A 17,824-nucleotide genomic window follows, 5' to 3' on the forward strand; every position below is an offset into this window, starting at 1 on the left:
GTTGGTAAATGCACAATAAATTCTGGATGTATTTATGCTAATAATCAAGAAGGTGGAAGAACATTTCAAATCACATCATACAATAATCCATGTGATTTCCACTATGAGATGATGCTGCAAACAATAAGCAGAAGGATTTCTGGAATATATGACAGATGGCTGTCCAGTTGAATTTTAGGATGCTTTGATGAAACCCTATTAACTAGAACAATTTATGGGGTGGGTGGGTGTGATTTGCTTGTGTTTTTCTTTCTTTTGTTTTAACAGGCAAAAGAATGAAAATTAATTACATTTAAATATCCACCCAAAAAGTAAAATTTGCAAGGCTTTAATTACCCTAAGCATGATGTCTTTGAGAAGAGACACCTGTGTGAGTTAGAGAGGAAAAGATTTAAAATGTTATGAAATTCTCTAATCATCTTTATCAGTTACCTGTCTCTGAGATCTTCAGAAGCCCAGTGGCTCCTCCTAATTTTAAGAGCCATGCTCCTTAAGTCATGTAATGGAAAACATATTGTGTTTAGTATGTGACTCAGCTAAGATTTCAAGTTCTGAATATTAGAGAAAACTATTCAGAAGAAATAAATGTGAAAAAAATAATTAGGAAATTATAATAATGGATGAGGTAAAGTACCCTCTTGCAAATATTCAACCAAATTTAAAACCAGGATACTTTGTGATGGATTATATGTCTGTATCTGCTTCAAAGTTCATGTTGCATCAATAGACACCTGTGGAGGGAACAGACAATTTTGGGATCAAAGATAGAATATCATATTCCAAAAGAAAACTGCTTGTACTAAATTGGTCAGGAAAGGAATAAAAGAATGTTGTAATGCCAGCACTGGGTACAATGATGGATCTGAACAAAAATGCTAATACTGGACACAAGTGTAAGTGAAAAAACAAATCCATGAAAAAAGGGGAACTATCTAATGCACTCAATTGAAAATAGCTGGTGTTTAATTCCATGGATCATAAACAGTATGATTATTAGTACTTGCTGGCTCAAAGGCAGTCAGGGAATTAATTGAAATTGTGAATCTAGAAACAAAACAGACAATTGTGGCTTCTAAATAGTCTGTCCTGTATTCTGGAATTATTTTCCTATAAATCCCCTCTCTGCATTTCCTACAAGGATGATAGCACATGTATTTATGCCAGCTTAGAATCTTAGTGAATTGCAAATTTGGGTAGCAGAAGACAAAGTAAAATGTGAATTACAGCTTGCCCTGTCACATAAAAATAACCAAGTTCTGTACTTTTTGCAAGTCCCAGACAGAGAGCTTTATGGAATAAATTGTTCACAGCATTTAGAGAAGCTAAAGTCATGGGGTCCATGCATGAGGAAAAAAAAACTGCAGGCAATAATTTTAAAAGTCAGTAGTCTGGTTCTGAAAGAGAAGAAGCAATGACTTTGTTGCTTGTGAAAGAACTGTAGTTTAAATGGGTGAAGAACCTGTGCACTCTCCTCTCAATGAACCCAAATAATTCCTGTTAAGTTTAATCAGGTGGAACGCATATTTTGCGAAGAATTAATCCACTTAGTCCACCGCAGCTAATGATACATTGCTAATGATATCCTTTGCAACATACACAGCATGAATGAAAAACCTTGATGGGAAATTCTGCCCACAAATTTCCCTTTTCACAGTGCGGGATTGGAGACCAAGGCAGGGACAGCTTTGATCTCTGTAAGCACGATGGCACAGAGACAGGCAGGGCAGGCTAGGCTTACAGAGAGGATGAGTCTGGTGCCCTCTTCTTTGGTGTAGAACTTCTGCTGTGTGGCCTTTATGAGTACTGTGGAATTACAGCTCTGGGGCTGAGAGGTTCCAAGCAGCCCAGGGCTTTTATATAGGCAACAAAAGGAGCTCTTCCCTGCTCCTTAAACAATGCCCTGAGTCATGAAATTGTGTAGGAGTGACATGGCAACCACTTATGATACTTACCTCAAGAAATTCAGACTGGAAAAGACCTTTTAATCCATCAAGTGCAATTCCTTCCTTCCAAAGGGCTCTTTTAGTAAGTTCTGCATCATAAACCATTCATAAAATTCCTGTAAAACATTTTGGGCTGGTAGATTTATTTTAAATTAATTATTCCCCTTCATACTCTGATATTTTACTATTTCTTATGTGCATAACAGTTATTAAAAATTGTGTATAACTCTCCCAAAATGACAAAAGCACACCTTTTTTAGTACCCCTCTAATTAGAATAAGGTAGCTGATATATCCCTGCATGCATGTGTTCACAGTGCAAATGAACATGAACTAGCTTTAAGCAAGTGAGGTCAGCAGTGAAGGGTTGTCACCTTCAGAGCTCTGCTGAGAAGCAGAATAAAGTTATCTGTTATGAGGTCTGTGCTCTGTTTTAGGAGCCAATCTCCTGGTGGTGCTGCCAGAGCCAGGGCATGACTGTGTAAGGCTAATTTCAGTTTCTTATTGTGATGCTATAGGGTGCACAAAGGATTTATTCCCCGGAAAGTCACCAAATCTTATGTTGTGACTGGTGTGGGGGAAATAAAAAGCAGCAATATGTGAGAGAAACAAAGCCACTGGCAACAGTTTTTTGTCTGAAGTATTTTTGATACTTAATAAAAAGAATTGTTGCCTTTAAAAATTACTAGTTCTCAGTTGTTTCACTCAAAAATCATTTCCCATACTGTCTTTCTCATAGTTGCCCAGTGAATGGCTGCCACATTATTTCCTGCTGTTCAGAAGACTTGTCATGCAGTGGTTAATGCCATGAGATCATTATCTACAATCAGCAACCAGTTATTGAATTTCCACATGTAGTATGGGAACAGGGCTGTGTTGTCCTACAGAGTTATTTCTGTAACATGAATGATTTATTTTTATTCAGAAATATCCCTTTCCTTTAATGAAGAATGGTTATAAAGTAGCTTTATGTTCTAGACAAAATCATTTAGCAAATGAAGACTCAGTAAAACTTCTTCACCAGTAGGGCAGTCAAGCACTGGGACAGGCTGGCCAGGGCAGTGGTTGAGTAACCATCCTGGAGGGATTTACAAACTTGTTGATGTGGACATGGTTTACTGGTGGACTTGGCAGTGCTGTGATAATGGTTGGGCTTGATGATCTTAAAGGTCTTTGCCAACCTCAACAATTCTGCAATTCCAGGCCCATAATAGTAATCTTAAAATTAATACCTCACTTGGCTGCAGATATTAGAATCTTTAAATGTAAGTTAATGTTCTATTTATTCAGTAGGATCAAAACTTTCTGTGTTACCTTTTGTCTAGAGAGCCTAATTGCACAGATCTTACTAATTTTAACTGTGACTCACTCTAAAGTTACCATGCTTACAGTATTTATGCTTTACAGAGTATCCTGCTTACAACACTGATAAAGGAGATAATATCACCAATGATTATACCATGAAACAAAAAGGATTGATTCTATCATCACATTTATCCCAGCCTCAAACTCAACTTTTCCATAATTTACTGTTAAATTTGGAAATTCTACCCTGGGATTGGGAAAAATCTCTCTAAGTGAACCAGCCTTGACAATATCCTCTTCCTCTTGATATTTGGTGCAGGTTGAGACTGGAGATCTGGGAGATGTATACAAGATTCGAGTCAGCTGTGATGATGTGCCAGGCTTTAAGGGCTGGCATGTGAAGTCTTTTCACTTACAAGAGTGGAATACAAAACAAGAACTGAACTTCGAGTGTAACTGCTGGCTAGCTCTTAACAGAGAGGATAAGGAGATGGTAAAGGAATTCCCTGCAGTCACTGAGGACCAGAAAACTTTACCAGGTAACAGCACCAAGAAGACATAAACACTGTAAATTAACAGCTTTAAAATAAATCAGTGTCACAGATATAATATAGTGCTTTGTCTGGATTTGATACCTTCAGTTGCTCTGTTGCATCTGTCTTCAAACATGCACACAAGAATAAGAATACTTCATATATGGTCAGCAAGAATGCTGACCACTTAAATTATCATTTTCCAGTTAAGTTGCACATTGGGTTTTACAGTTGCTAAATCTTCTGCATTATTTTAAATGAGAAAATCTGAACAATATGAATGGACTTTTTAGGGAAATGAACACGTTCAAAGCCATGGAAATTATTTGTTCTAGTTACTATTACTTAGCTTGCAGTAGCATTACTTGCTAATATTAGTATCAAAAGTAAGCCTTATTGCACAGAAATGTTGGGGTATTTTTCCTAAGGACTATTTCTTTTTGGCATGCTGAGAGTTCTCAGAGATACCCTTGGAATGTGAAGACTTACAGAGGTCTTGCATTTGTTCAGAAAAATTAGCAGTTACACTGAGATATAAGTAGAGACATGACTGATTTGCTAAACTAAAGTTCCAGAAGTTCTGATCCCTGAATACTCAAACCTATTCATGACTTTAAAAGAAAGCATAGTGTTACATTAGTTAAATATTAATTCTGCAGGACTATACATTAAAAATGACATTTGAAAAATTTTGGTTATTCTTCTTGTATGAGCCTGAATATATATGCAATTAAATTATCTTCCTCAGAAGAAAATCTAATCTGACTGTAGAAATTCATTCATACAGGATCAATATAAAGGCAAAGAATTTATAGTTTCCTTACTGAAGTTAATAAGTGCACTTTATAAATTTTTATACTTACATGTCATGTCATGCATCCAGATGTTATGTTGCATCTGTTTCTTATTTAAATTTACATAACATTATTCTTATTCTTTAATCTGTGTTAATTATTATTTATTTCAAAGATAATTCAGTTCTTAATTAGCTTTTAGTTTAGTTCCTGAACTAACTCAAATGAGTTCTTACTTTCCAGATCATGTACAATAAAACAGAATCAGACAGAATTTGCCTAGATTCATATCCAAATTGTCCAAGACTAATTGCCTTCAAATTTCTAAGAAAGTGAATGGAAAGTTTACATTAAGCTTAGTACGAAGGGATGAGATTCATAAAGAGTAACCTGATTATTTCATTCACTGTATAGCAGATTTTTTTGTAGCTGCAGAAAAAAAAAATAAAATTATCTTACTAAATTAAAAAAAAGTCTTTTTACTAAATAAAAAAAAATGTCTTACTAAACATTCTTTGTTGCTGTTTTATTTTAAGTACACCTTGTACTTAATCAGCTTTAATTAAATTTTTTCTTTTCTTTTTGTAGTCTATAAGTACGTTGTTTCTGTACATATCGGCGACCGCTGGGGAGCAGAGACTTTTGCTAATGTTTATATCACCCTCTATGGCAAAAGAGGGGACACAGGTGTGAGGAAACTTCATACATCTTTAATGAAAGGAAGAAAATTTCAAAGAAATAAGGTAATGGCACCATAATGCAGTGTTACAAGTGCAGAGGTTGGCACTGCGGTAAGTGTCGCATAATGCCTGCTCAGAACACCTCTGGCTAGATGGGTGAGAATTTGGAAACATTCACAGAATTTATCTCCCAGATATTCACAGTAGGCCAGTGCCAGTGTTGTTTATTTCCTGTGCAACAACATACCCACATGGCAATAAAAGCTCCACATGAGCAATACAAAGCTGATTAGTGGTGAGAACCTCAGTGATCATGCTTCTGACTTCTTCTGTTCCAAATTTAGGACAGAACAGGTAGTAAAAATATTGAAAAACCAGGGCAAAATAAGTTACAGGAATTTCCATGAGACTTTTGCAGTCTATTATGTTTCTGAAGCCACAATCTCACTTTGAAACATCAAATCAATATCAGTAAGTTTAGACAAGAAACAAAAATTCCACTTAGAAAAAAAATGCAAATAAATCCAATATTTCTAGATGACCACTATAAATAAAATTCTTGTCCTGTGAATTAGACTTTAACTCACTGAACAAGGAAGTTCGAAAAAACTCACTGCCAAAATGTCCATTTTCAAGAACAGACTTAGATTTCTGTGAAATAATTTTATTAGATAATTAGATAATTAGATAAACTACACTTGTTAGAGTAAATGTGGAATCTTTAATGAACTGAGAGAATTTCTAAATTTCATTTCTGTGTATTCCTCAGAACTATGCCTATACACAAAAGACACCATATATTGTAATTATTTTAATTTGTTTTCATACATGGATTTATTTCCTAAGATATCTTAATTAACAAAGTTAATGATTTCCGCTCACAATCTGCTGTTGGATACTGACTATTATTAGAAAAAAAAAAGATTTTTTTTTTTTGTCATATGAATGTACTTTCAATATTAGTAACAGAAAATCTGCTTCTCCAATATTTTATTTAAAAACAAATAGGGACAACACATAGGACTTTGGCAACTATTGTATTCTTTTAGAGATCAGTTTGCTAATATCTTGGGCTCTTAATTGTTTTGACATCCAATTTATTAAGTTCCTACTACTGAACTGTTCTATTTGAATTCTGGTGTTAATTATATTCCTACACATTGCTGTTCAAACTCCAGTTGTTAATAACTTTCTAATCTTTACCAGTTACCATGAGGTCCATCTGGTCCCTGCCTGGCCCTTTTAAATAACAAGCAAAAAATTTGTGGGGCATATAATTCCTTTCTTTGTATTTCACATTTTTCCATATCTTGTTTATCTGGTCCCTATTCTCATCTACTGCAGCTTGTGTTTATTTCTCTCATGTCTTTCTCTGCCTCCTCCATTCTGATTCCCTCCCCACCTCTCATCTTTTACTCTTCACTTTCATTTCAACTTCCTCCCTTACTCTTCTCAATTTGCTTTTTCCACAATTATTTTCATTCTGTAAGGAAAGCGAAAAGTCAGATTTTCTGACTACTGGAGAAGAATTTAGAAGCTATCTTGGATTGAACACACTCCTTGGATTTCTAACTTTAGAACTACTAATATATATCTAGACTTGTTTGATAACCTTTAGAAACTAGATATCTGAAAGATAAAAATATGATTAAAACCAAAATCTTGTCATAACTGACTGTCAGAAAGTTGAGGTATATAGATTTTAACGTATTATTAAATAATTGATGCAGTGATCCATATTGACCAAAGATCAAATGAAATTACAAAGCATCATTAATGATGAATATAGGATTAAATGTTAGTTCTAATCAGTGTGTGCTTTCTTAGATTCATCAGGGAGATGCCATGCTAAATTTTATGAAGAAACAGACTAAAAACGTTAAATTTTCAGATGAATGCAGGCCTATGTATTCCCTGAAGCTCAAGACAAAACTCTGTTTTATTAAGTATTTCCCTGTTTTGCAGGTGGATTCATTTTTAGTGGAGGCTGTTTCTCTGAGTCATTTGCAAAAAGTGGTCATAGGACATGATGGAGAAGGCTATGGGGCAGGAATGTATCTCAAGATGGTAACAGTCAAGGAATCACAAGATTCAGACAAAGAATGGGTCTTTCCACTGTGGAACTGGCTCGACACTCATCTGGGCTTATGTGAGACTGTTTGTGAGATTGTAACTGTTGGTAAGTTCTGCAAAACTCAGGTGCCCATTTTTATATACATATATTTGACTACAGCTCTTTCAGATCTCTGTAGTATCTTCCTTTTATTGAAAATGAGAATTTTCAGATTGATCTTAGTTTTATCACGGAGCCACATCTGGTAAGGTCAAAGTTAATGTAATTCTGTCTTGTCGATGTGTTGTGTACGGAACACCTGCCTTCCAAATTGAACACAGCATATTTCAATGAGAGATAAATAGCTGAGCTTAGGATGTGCACCTCATGGGGATAAATAGCTTAAATTTTATGCACTATTTTTCAGCCTAGAATCTCATTTGAAATCTAAAGAAAAATTACTTCTATGAAATGAGCCTAGTCTTTACCTGTGAGAGTATTCCACAGCACAAAGCGACGGTTCTGGTATGCTCATTTCTGCTCATTTCAGACCTACTATTAAGCCATGATTTGTGCAAATCCAAACCTGGATATCCTTGGCAAAAGGACACTTACAGTGAGACCTTTAGTCATTTAGAAGTATTAAAAGATTTCTTCCTTCAGTCCTGTGAAAACCACTCAATGCAAAGGAAATGAACGACAAAACTTTGTCCAGAGGGAATAAGATATAAAGTGTCCTTGATTCAGTTGTGTGGTTTTTCTGAGTTGTAGAAAGTACATTTTTCTGAGCTGTTCCTCTTAATTAAATAATTTTCACTTTTCCCAGAATTGTTAAAACAGAAATAAAATGAAAAATAACAGCAATTAATGAAGAAAAAGAGAGGAAGATAGTAATATTGATTTTCTGAGGATCTGGCAAATAATTTTGTGTGTTTATTATAGGTTACCTGTCAGTCTCATACTGTTACAGCTCCTTATTATTGCTAGGTAACATCTAGTGACAAGCAAAGTTCATTAGAATTGTTCTTTTTACATTAGGTGCCTAGGCACTACATATGGCTGCATGCTCTTAAATGATAAATTTGCTTTAGTAACACTGATTGCTTCTTAAAGAACAATTACTTAGACCTCTGAAAGGTGACTGAATATTCTCCTAGCAATTTCTTCCAAACATGACAAGGAAAATACATTGGCATCAAAAAATGCCATTGAAACTAAATTTTAAACACAGAAAGAACATTAAGCTGTTAAATTCTTCACAAAAAAATACAATAAAGATATTGATGTGTTATTCTTAGTGAGCAGTTGCTATAGATACAACATAACCTGCAAAAAGAGCTTTGTTTGTGTACTGTAAAGGCTATGGACCTGCTAGATTATGCCATTCTCTCATGCTGTCATCTTTCCCTTCTCTTTGCTAATTTTTAAAGGTAGAAGGTCAGCTCTTAGTCCTAAACTGCCTGAAATCAACATGAAGCCATCAGGTCTCTGGGTAATGGATATCACTGGATCTGACTTGAGTGGTGAAGAGGATCCAATACGCCTTTCTTTTATCTTCTACGGCAACCTGAGTCACAAAAAGTTGTCACTTCAAGTCACAGGGAAAGCAATTCAGATCAAAGTACTTCAACCTTTCTCTGTTGTGAGAAACGCCTGCGAGTCATGTAGCCAATAATCCACTTAATTCTGAGATAAATTGTTTCTTTAAACTAAACTACCAAATTGATTTTTAAGTCCTCTGTGTAGTTTGGCACAGATCATCATTTTTGTTTGTAGGTAGCAACACATGAACAATGGTTTTTGAATGAGCAAATTCTCCCAGTGTCTCATACTGAGAATGTTTAAGTGAGTGAATTGGTCCCTTGGTGCATATCACAGTGTATACCACGCAGCAGGTACTGATTTACAGGCTTTGTTGTTCTCACAAAAATCAGCAATTTGTAAGCATACAATATGCCATGGGATACTGTAGAGCTTTTGGGGCTGATGATGGAGAAGGAAGAATCATAAATGAGATTACATGTACAGAAGTTTAATTTTTCTCTTTTCTGTCTCATGTAATTTATTCATCCCTGCTGTCATTTTCTCTGAACTGTTCTTTTCTCCTCCCACCCCCCACCTTTTTCCTCTTAATAAATTGAATTTTATGATTGAGCTAAAGAAATCATTTATTCTATTTTGATGCTCCTCTTTTCTTTATTGAAAGGGGAGCTAAGCAGACTAGACTAGACTAGACTAACCACAAACATGATCCAAAATCAGGAGTACTCAGAGGGTTTTTCTGAGTTATTTCCAAGAACTTCTGATAAATACAAAAAAAAATAGTATAAAACTGGAAATTCCCTGTCAGAGGAAACACCTGTGACCTGTCAGGTCACATGGACTTCTACTATCTAAGCATATCTAAAATGAAAGAGCAGGGGAAAGAATCCAAGAAGTATCAAATAGGAAAAGACTACTTCTGGTTTTTTCCCTTTTTTTTCCTTACAATGAAAAAAAAATTGATTTAAAACTACTAATTATAATATCTTAGGCCTCCTCTCACTCTCACTAAGTCAAGCAAAGGTATGTCCTTGAGATAGTGTGTTGTCTCTAGTAAAACTAGATTGTTTTTTCCCTCAAGTATGACTGCAAGATTTTAATGTACAACTTCTATGATCTAGAGTGAGAATGAGGGATCTCCTGGACGTTTCCTCAAAACTGGGTTAGCTTTCTTTCAAATTTATACTTAATTGCATCATTTTTATTGTTGTAAGAAATATTTCCAATAGTGCCCAAAGTTTTAAAAATGGACTAAAACTTTTGTGCCTGAAAATAATCTAATAGAATCTGTGTAATATATATGAATATTGTGCCTTGTTCTATGTACAAATCTCAGCAGTGACTGCCATTGCTTGTTCCTTAATATCAAACCTCAAGCATTCCATCTCCTCATGCATGTTTTTAAATCAATTTTGTCCTGATTAGAAAAGGGATAAAATGGTACCAGTTATAAATCTGCCCCAATTTTTTAACTACTGAAGTTTGTTCAACCTGCCAACTTCTTTTGTTCTGGTACAACTGAAATGAGATCCATTCATCTCTTTCTCCTCACACAGGATGAACTGGCAGATATTGGCTCCATATACAAAGTTCAGGTAACTGGCCCACACAGTGAGCTGAAACAGCCATGGCATTTAGATTTACTGCATATGAAGCACACAGGCACAAAGGAAGAGATGGATTTAGCTTTTGACTGCTGGTTCAACCCTAAGGAAGACAAATGTGTGGAGCTGCCAGCTCTCTATGCAGATCAGGAGCCTTTGCCTGGTAAGCTACGTCCTTTTCTGTTACTGGGGTCAGGATCTAGCTCTGGAATACCAGTATATCTCTTTTGGGCTGAAAATACTGTGTGAAGATTTCCATAAGAATTTGATAGTAAGGAATGTGATGGTTTTGCACATACATTTACCACAAAAGAGAAATCATTGGTATGAGGATCAGGAGAGATGCTCTAGCTGCTGATACCAAACATAGTATTTGGCTTCCTTCATGTTTGATAAAGTTCCAGTTTTAGCTGTTGATCATTTATTATCCCTTCAAATTAATGCTATGTAATCAGAAGATGAGTCCAAAATATCATCTACTTTGTGATGTTATTTGTCTCCATATTCACAAAGAAAAAATATGGTCTAGAAACATAGTAAAGAAGGTAAGAATTGCAGACCCCCTACACAACAAAGGTAGAATTTTTAAAATGCCACACAGCCAGCAAAGAGATATATCCAGGAATTTCAATTACACTATTGTTTTATTGATGTCAATGAGAAATTTATAGCACAGCAAATGATATTCTACGAAAATATGCATTTAGTTGCATATTTCTCTGCTGCTGTTCACATACCATGTGAATGGTATGATGCCAGAGGGATAATTAAGTGATTTCTGCCAACCACCCCCCCACCACTCCCCCTGGACCAACCAATTGTACACTGATAACTTGATCACTAGTACTTAAGGACAAGCTTCCCATTTATTCAGCTCATTAGAAAAAAAGAGGATTGATGGAGAGAGTAAAGATCATATATTGAAGCTTTTAGTGCCAGTTAAGAGGTTTATTCCTAGAGGCTATAGTACAAAGAATGTTCTGCTTAAATGGAAACTAATAGAAAAAGACGGAAGCAGCCCAGAAAAAGAAATAAAATAGACCACATGGACTTTTGCAGACCATACTCTAAGGAGAGTTTCCTAAATATTTCATCCAGCTTAAAGCTGAAACTTGAAAAAAAACAGTGAAGACCTTTTAAATTTCTGGCTTTGTGTGGGTTTGCATAATTAAAAGAATTTGTCACTTTGTATTCATGTACTGAAAAATCTTACAGTTTTAGACTTTTGATCCAAAAAACCATTTTTTGATTCAAAAAAACATTGGATGTTGGACATAATATATGCTGGATATACAATCATGAATATAGTAATTCTAGATCTTATTAAAAGACCCTATTTCTCTAATTTATTTAAGAAAAAATGAGAATAACTGTAAATATGAACAATTATTTTCTGCATTCAAGCTTGTTAAATTTTTTACTGCATATAAAAAGTAAAAAAAAAAAATTAAAAATTTAAAGTCTAAAATACACCTCTCAAAGCCTCTGTTATGCTAAGAGACAAATGGGGATACAGTCTGAAAACATTATTCTGAAGTAATTGAGTTATATTAGAAATTAAAGGTGTTTTTCTTGGAAAATTTCTGGGAAAAGATGTGTATATGCTGTCCCTCAAAAAATGAATCCATAGGTGAGAGTATCTAACAGCCTAGAAAGTTTCTCACAAACCATTTTGTGGAGTCCAGTGATTTATAACTGGAAGTGTTAATATCACTTTTATTCTTTGTGGTCGTGATACTACTTCAGTCTAAAACTTCTTCTTTGTTATATTCTGGTTTTATTAATAGACACACACACAAGAAAATTAACACAAAATAATAATAATAATAAATGATATGCATTTACTATCTTCATTTTTTTTTCTTCTTTTTAAATGAGCATTAGGTGATCGGTTTTGGTTTTGAAATATGTTGGCTTACATGTGAAAAATAATCTTTTAAAGAGAATTTGGAGGAGACAAAGAATACCTTGTTTTAGTAGATTTTTGTTGTTGGGGTATGCTGCTCAGACAGAACACAATCAGAACGGTCCCAAACTCAGCCAAAAAACTTCTACCCCAGTTCCCAGCACTCCTTTCTTTTATGACTCCTTTTATAGGGGCTACTTTGTATACTTTTATTTCACTTAAACAGTGGAAAATTAATAGGGTATACTTGCTATGACTACATTAAGCTTTAAATTATACATCAATATATTCAACAGATTCAGCTGAAAATGCAGACTCAGCAGAGACACTATGTACATTTCTAAGCTAAGCTCATGATAATGCATATTAATGATTCAAATATTAATGGCCAAAGCAGTAACAGTGTAAGCACTGTGATTTCTAACTTACCCTCTCAGGAGTGGTCAGACACATGGACCAAAATATTTTGATTTTATTCATATAAGTAGCCTTTTGACTTGAACAAATCTGCTCACATGACCCAGTTACACAGACAAGACAACACTCTGAATGAACACAGAAATTTTATATCCTAAGTCCCCTGAAAGAAAAATACCATTTGCTAAGTGCTAAGTAAAGTGTCACCTGGACAGCTCATGTATTTTCAAGAATCTGGAGCTCCAGAAAGATTAAGTCTGTGTAACTGTGCTGACTTTAGTGCAGATATGTTGTCTTTTACCTGGCAGTGCATATTTAACACCCTTGAAGAAAGGAATGAGATATGTTAGGGCCCCAGGCTGGGAAAACTTTTGGTCTACTTCTTATCATCAAACGTGAGTGATACCATCAATTATAAGAACTTTCCCAGCCCCTAGTTTAAATTATTAAAAAAAAAAATTAGTCCCAAGGGGAGTCCCTGAAGCAAATAGTGCTGCAGTGAAATAAAGCTACTTTTAAGCAAACAGATTTTCTCAGACATCATCCTCATGGGGCAAAAGGTAAAGAGAAATAAATAATTTCAGAAGTTTATTGAAACAAACACACTTTTATTAGCAGATTTATTATTATTAATTATACAGTCCTTATTGTTTAATGAATCCTTTTAAATATTTATTTTTCAGTCTATACAGACCCACTCTTTAAAACCATTAATCCTGTTATGGGACCTTTACGTTTTAGAAATAGAAAGAAATAGCTATAAGATGTCACAATATTTGAATTCAGACCTTTTGATTATAACACTGAACAGGAATAGCACCAACTTGTGAAAAGAGCTGTAAGAAAAGCTTAAAATAAATATTCTCAGAACACGTTTCTTTCCCTCCCTGTTTTCCTATCACCAACGCATGAAACTAAACGACAGCTTTAGCTTCTGGGTTCATTGAATCATTCTTAAACCTACTAGAATTTTCTCATCATCTTTTTAAAGAATGTACAATTTGCTTAAATAGACTGTTTCTATCTTGTAAAAAAAATGGATTGAAGAAGAAAAGTACACTGAAAATATCAGATGTTTCCAGAATGTATACTTAGATATTCATGTATCCTATGATGTACATTAGACTTAAATATACATTTCAGACTTGAAAAATATCTGAAAGAGAGTATTTCCATGCTCTCCAGCTTGTACTGTCAGCTGTGAAACTGAAAGTGCTTCATTTCTCCTCGCTTTCATGTCTGTCTAAAGCACCACCCCCCTCCTCTGCACACATGACTAGCCTGGGAAAGCAGGTGTTGTGGAGCCAGCCAAGTTCCAGGGAGGGACGAGAGGCAGAGTGAGGCTGGAAGACTTTCTCCAGCACGTAAATGTCACATAGTCTAGATGTTGTCTATGTTTTCCTGCTACAGTGATGAAGGATGTGGGAGTCAGGGCTGATAATATTTGATGGTCAAAGTTAGCTCAGTACTTGGAAAATGCTAAATTTTAAGGTTTCTCACTTCTTAGGAAAAAAAAAAAAAGTCTTCATGTTTGTGATAAAAATGTTCAAGAGATAATACAAATGTTTTTGAATACATTTTTGGCACGTGTGTATTTCTCATTACCTGCATCCCAAATGTGACTTTGCATTTTGCAGTGGAGAAAAATTATGTCCTTATTAAAAATATTAGACAGTTATTTTTTACAAACATGTGTGGCTACAAGAGAATACCTTTTATTCTTAGGCTTTTATTCTTAGGAAGAAATGATGCCTGTGGTTGGAAGCAGAGGAACATTTAGACATTCTAAGTTTAGACTCCTGAGTTCTAGTGTTTATCCCTAGAATGTGTGGGAGCCCATCAGAGGTGTTTTCTATAGCACCTGCCTTCCCCTACTGACTACATAAGGATCTCAGTCCTAATATAGCCACCAAAATTAGATTCCTAAACTGACAGTACCAGGTCATTACACAAATGAGCCCAAATGAACACACTATACAAATTTTACTTATTATTACACTCTTAATTAGAGCACACAACACCAGAAGGAAAATAAAATTCATCCTCCAAAAGCCCTCCTTGTTTTTCATCCTAGGGTCCTTGTTGTTAAAATGATGCAAACAGTGAATATTGAGATTGTGGTCTGCTTCTATTTAAGTGTTTCCTTGTTCTTTGTTTCCATGATAAACTCAGGGGCTGAAATAGGTCATTTACAAAGTGAACATAAGAGATTTCCATGAAATTTCTTTGGCATGAATATCAGTCTGGCCTCACTTCCCTATGTATTGTGACAAAAAGGAGCAAGGAAGCAGAAACTTTGTATAGGGGGACATAGGTGTCTCTTCTAATCTCTATACTATGATTACAGCTAGGAGACTCAGGATTGCTTTCCCTTAAACTCAAAATTCATTTATCTGACCAGGATTTGTGGCCTATTGTATTGTTAATGGAAGGTCCTTTGGAGAATGATAAAAAATGTCAGGAGGCTTTTCTGTTTATGTGTTAAAGCTGAGGTTGAAAGAATTTTTCATTCATTATTTTTGTTTCATATTAACATATTTTAACTTAAGAACAATGTGATAGTATTATGGTCTAACTAGTGATAAATAAAAATAGAGGGAGGGAAAACCTAAGAAACATCAGTGAATAATCTTAGAAAGAAAAAATTAGTTTTTCTGGAGAGGATGCAAATATGGTTTTTTCTCAAAAAGGAATTTCCTACCTTATATGGAAGGGAACAGTACACAAGAGATCCTGTGCCCTGAATAGGAACCAGTAGTGCTTATTTTCTGGGAATGGTGTCAGAGCAGAACAAATCTATATTCTCTAGATTACCATCCTGTTATGCAGCAGGAATGTGTTTTGGTTATGTATGTCACCAGGACTGAAAAGATCTTGTATGGTGATACAGTGTAGGATCAGGGTGAAATCTGAAATTATTTCCACCAAGAATTGGTATATAATGTGGGTGTCAGGCAAGAGGATGAGTGTTTTCTCCTGCTGACTTTTTGGGGTTTTTTTGTCCATTTTTTCTGAAGTTGTGGAATATGAAATCCATTTGCACACGGGAGACTTGAAGAAGGCAGATGCCACTGGAGAGGTTTATCTTCGTATACAAGGAGAAAAAAGTGACTCGGGGAAGCGATGGCTTAACTCGAAAAACAGCCTGATCACTTTTGCTAGAGGGCAGGTAAAATAATGAGGAAAAATGTAACTGAATCTGTGAGTGTCTTTTTGTTAGAACTAATATTTTCAGAAAACTTTTCATGCATAAAGTATCAAAAACATCAAAGTTTTGTATTCCATATAGTGATTGTCTCCATAGGTAACACATTGTTTTAAAGTATCATCCTTGTTGTGCTACATTAAAATAGGTAAGGCGATAAAGTAATTTTGAGTTGGACTAAACGATCTCTAAGAGTTCTGTTTTAATATTCCAGACTTTTAAAGCCAGGGAGGCATCACTATTTTATTAAAATATGCCTGATTGTTAGAACTGATAACATTTCTGTAGGATAACTTGCATTTGTAACCACTCCATCTAAAGTAATCTATGAACATTTCTTGTTAACTTTCCTGAACACTGTCAGTGTTCCATGAAGACTCTTATTTTTTCATGCTTCAATTTTTTCCATCCATTTCTTGCTTTTTGGTAAGCATACTGTTGCTTTTTGAGATTAAATGGCTTTTACTAGAAGAGGAATTCCTTGAGTAGTTATTGGTATAAGAACAAAATATCTAAAACAGACTTGAGATCAAATGGAAATATCTCTTTCAAATCAGAACCTGTCTAGCTGATACTTTATTAGGCCCTAGTGTTTAGAATTTCAACTTAGAATTTTGTGTTGTTTTATTTTGTTTAAGGAAATAATTAAATCATTGTGAAGTACCTAGAAATCATCTTTTGGAAGGGTGAGAGTGTATTCCACCGTTGCCAGCCACCCTAGAGTAGTTTCTTCTCTGTTGCAGAAAGCTAGAGAAAAGTACATGATATATGCTTCATTTATTCTTTACAGATGCCTGTGTTTATTTTATCTGATTTCCTTACTAATTTTAAAGATTCTAGAAGATATAAGTTTTTTGCATGAAAAGAAACCCAGATGTTAGTTATTATGTCCTCTGTATTTTCCTTCTCCCTTGTGGAAGAGAATATGCACACCCAATGTCATGCTTGTCAAGAACTGATCAAACTGGTAGCTCAGAGTTCACAAGTTAAATCTGAAAATAACAACAGCATAGTAGAGCTCATCTTTTTTGAAGGAATAATGTAGGAAGTTGTATAGATTAGTCATTTTGACAATAATTGATAATAGTTGTGTGTAATATGTCTTAAGGATGGTGTCCTAGAGAACTCTCAACAGCAAGACTGCCTGCTACAATGGACAAGGTATCAGTACAGACTGGAAGAGGGACAGATTCCTGGTTCTTTCAAAAACCCAAACTGTCCCAACCTTTTAAAATACTAATTTTTTATAAGAATGTGTTACATTTTTTCCAAGAATAAAACTTGTAAAGAAAAGCCTGAACAATAGCACTTGACTTGTGTGAATACCCACTCCTAAGGAAATTCTGCTCATCTGTGAATTCACAAGGATTTTTTTTGTATAATCCAGATTCTGTGTCAGTTTTTGAACAGGCTTGTTCAGACTTGTTAAATCCTTCCTCTGAAATTCTAAAGGGCTTTTCTATATCCTGGGCTATAAGACCCTAATCTTCTTCTTATAGAAAAGATTTTGAGTAACCACTCTTCGGGTATTCACCCTGTTGCAGTTCTCTTTACTCCAATTTACCCTTCAAAAGATGAACGCTCTGTTTTTGATCGTTGCTCTTTTTTTCTAGATGATTCTTTAGATCAGTATTATTCTCCCAGATATTGAAATTCTGGAACTGTGCAACTATGGGAACAATGCAAGGGTTTGATTGTTTCTTTCAGACCCACAAACTAATCAAGTGCTACATTCAAACTTGCATTTTCAACCCAACTTCCCAAGAAAACTTCTTCTGTGTTCAACAGAATAACTCATGAAGTCACATGAAATAAAAGTCTTAGCTGTAGAGATTTAATTTCA

At 34.9% G+C, this 17,824-nt stretch overlaps 1 protein-coding gene across 1 annotated transcript in view; it reads left to right on the forward strand.

The window, feature by feature from the left end:
- The window catches only part of LOC107216088 (RP1 axonemal microtubule associated), a 132,824-nt gene that overhangs the window by 56,994 nt on the left and 58,006 nt on the right, over window positions 1–17,824 (forward strand). The window contains exons 18-23 of the mRNA XM_033512262.1: window positions 3,567–3,786; window positions 5,163–5,317; window positions 7,220–7,433; window positions 8,738–8,928; window positions 10,406–10,616; window positions 15,794–15,945. Of these exons, the coding sequence (XP_033368153.1) occupies window positions 3,567–3,786; window positions 5,163–5,317; window positions 7,220–7,433; window positions 8,738–8,928; window positions 10,406–10,616; window positions 15,794–15,945 (1,143 nt within the window). The remainder of the gene's footprint in view (window positions 1–3,566; window positions 3,787–5,162; window positions 5,318–7,219; window positions 7,434–8,737; window positions 8,929–10,405; window positions 10,617–15,793; window positions 15,946–17,824) is intronic.

Source organism: Parus major, chromosome 2 (genome assembly GCF_001522545.3).
Source record: "Parus major isolate Abel chromosome 2, Parus_major1.1, whole genome shotgun sequence".
Classification (NCBI taxonomy): Eukaryota; Metazoa; Chordata; class Aves; order Passeriformes; family Paridae; genus Parus; species Parus major.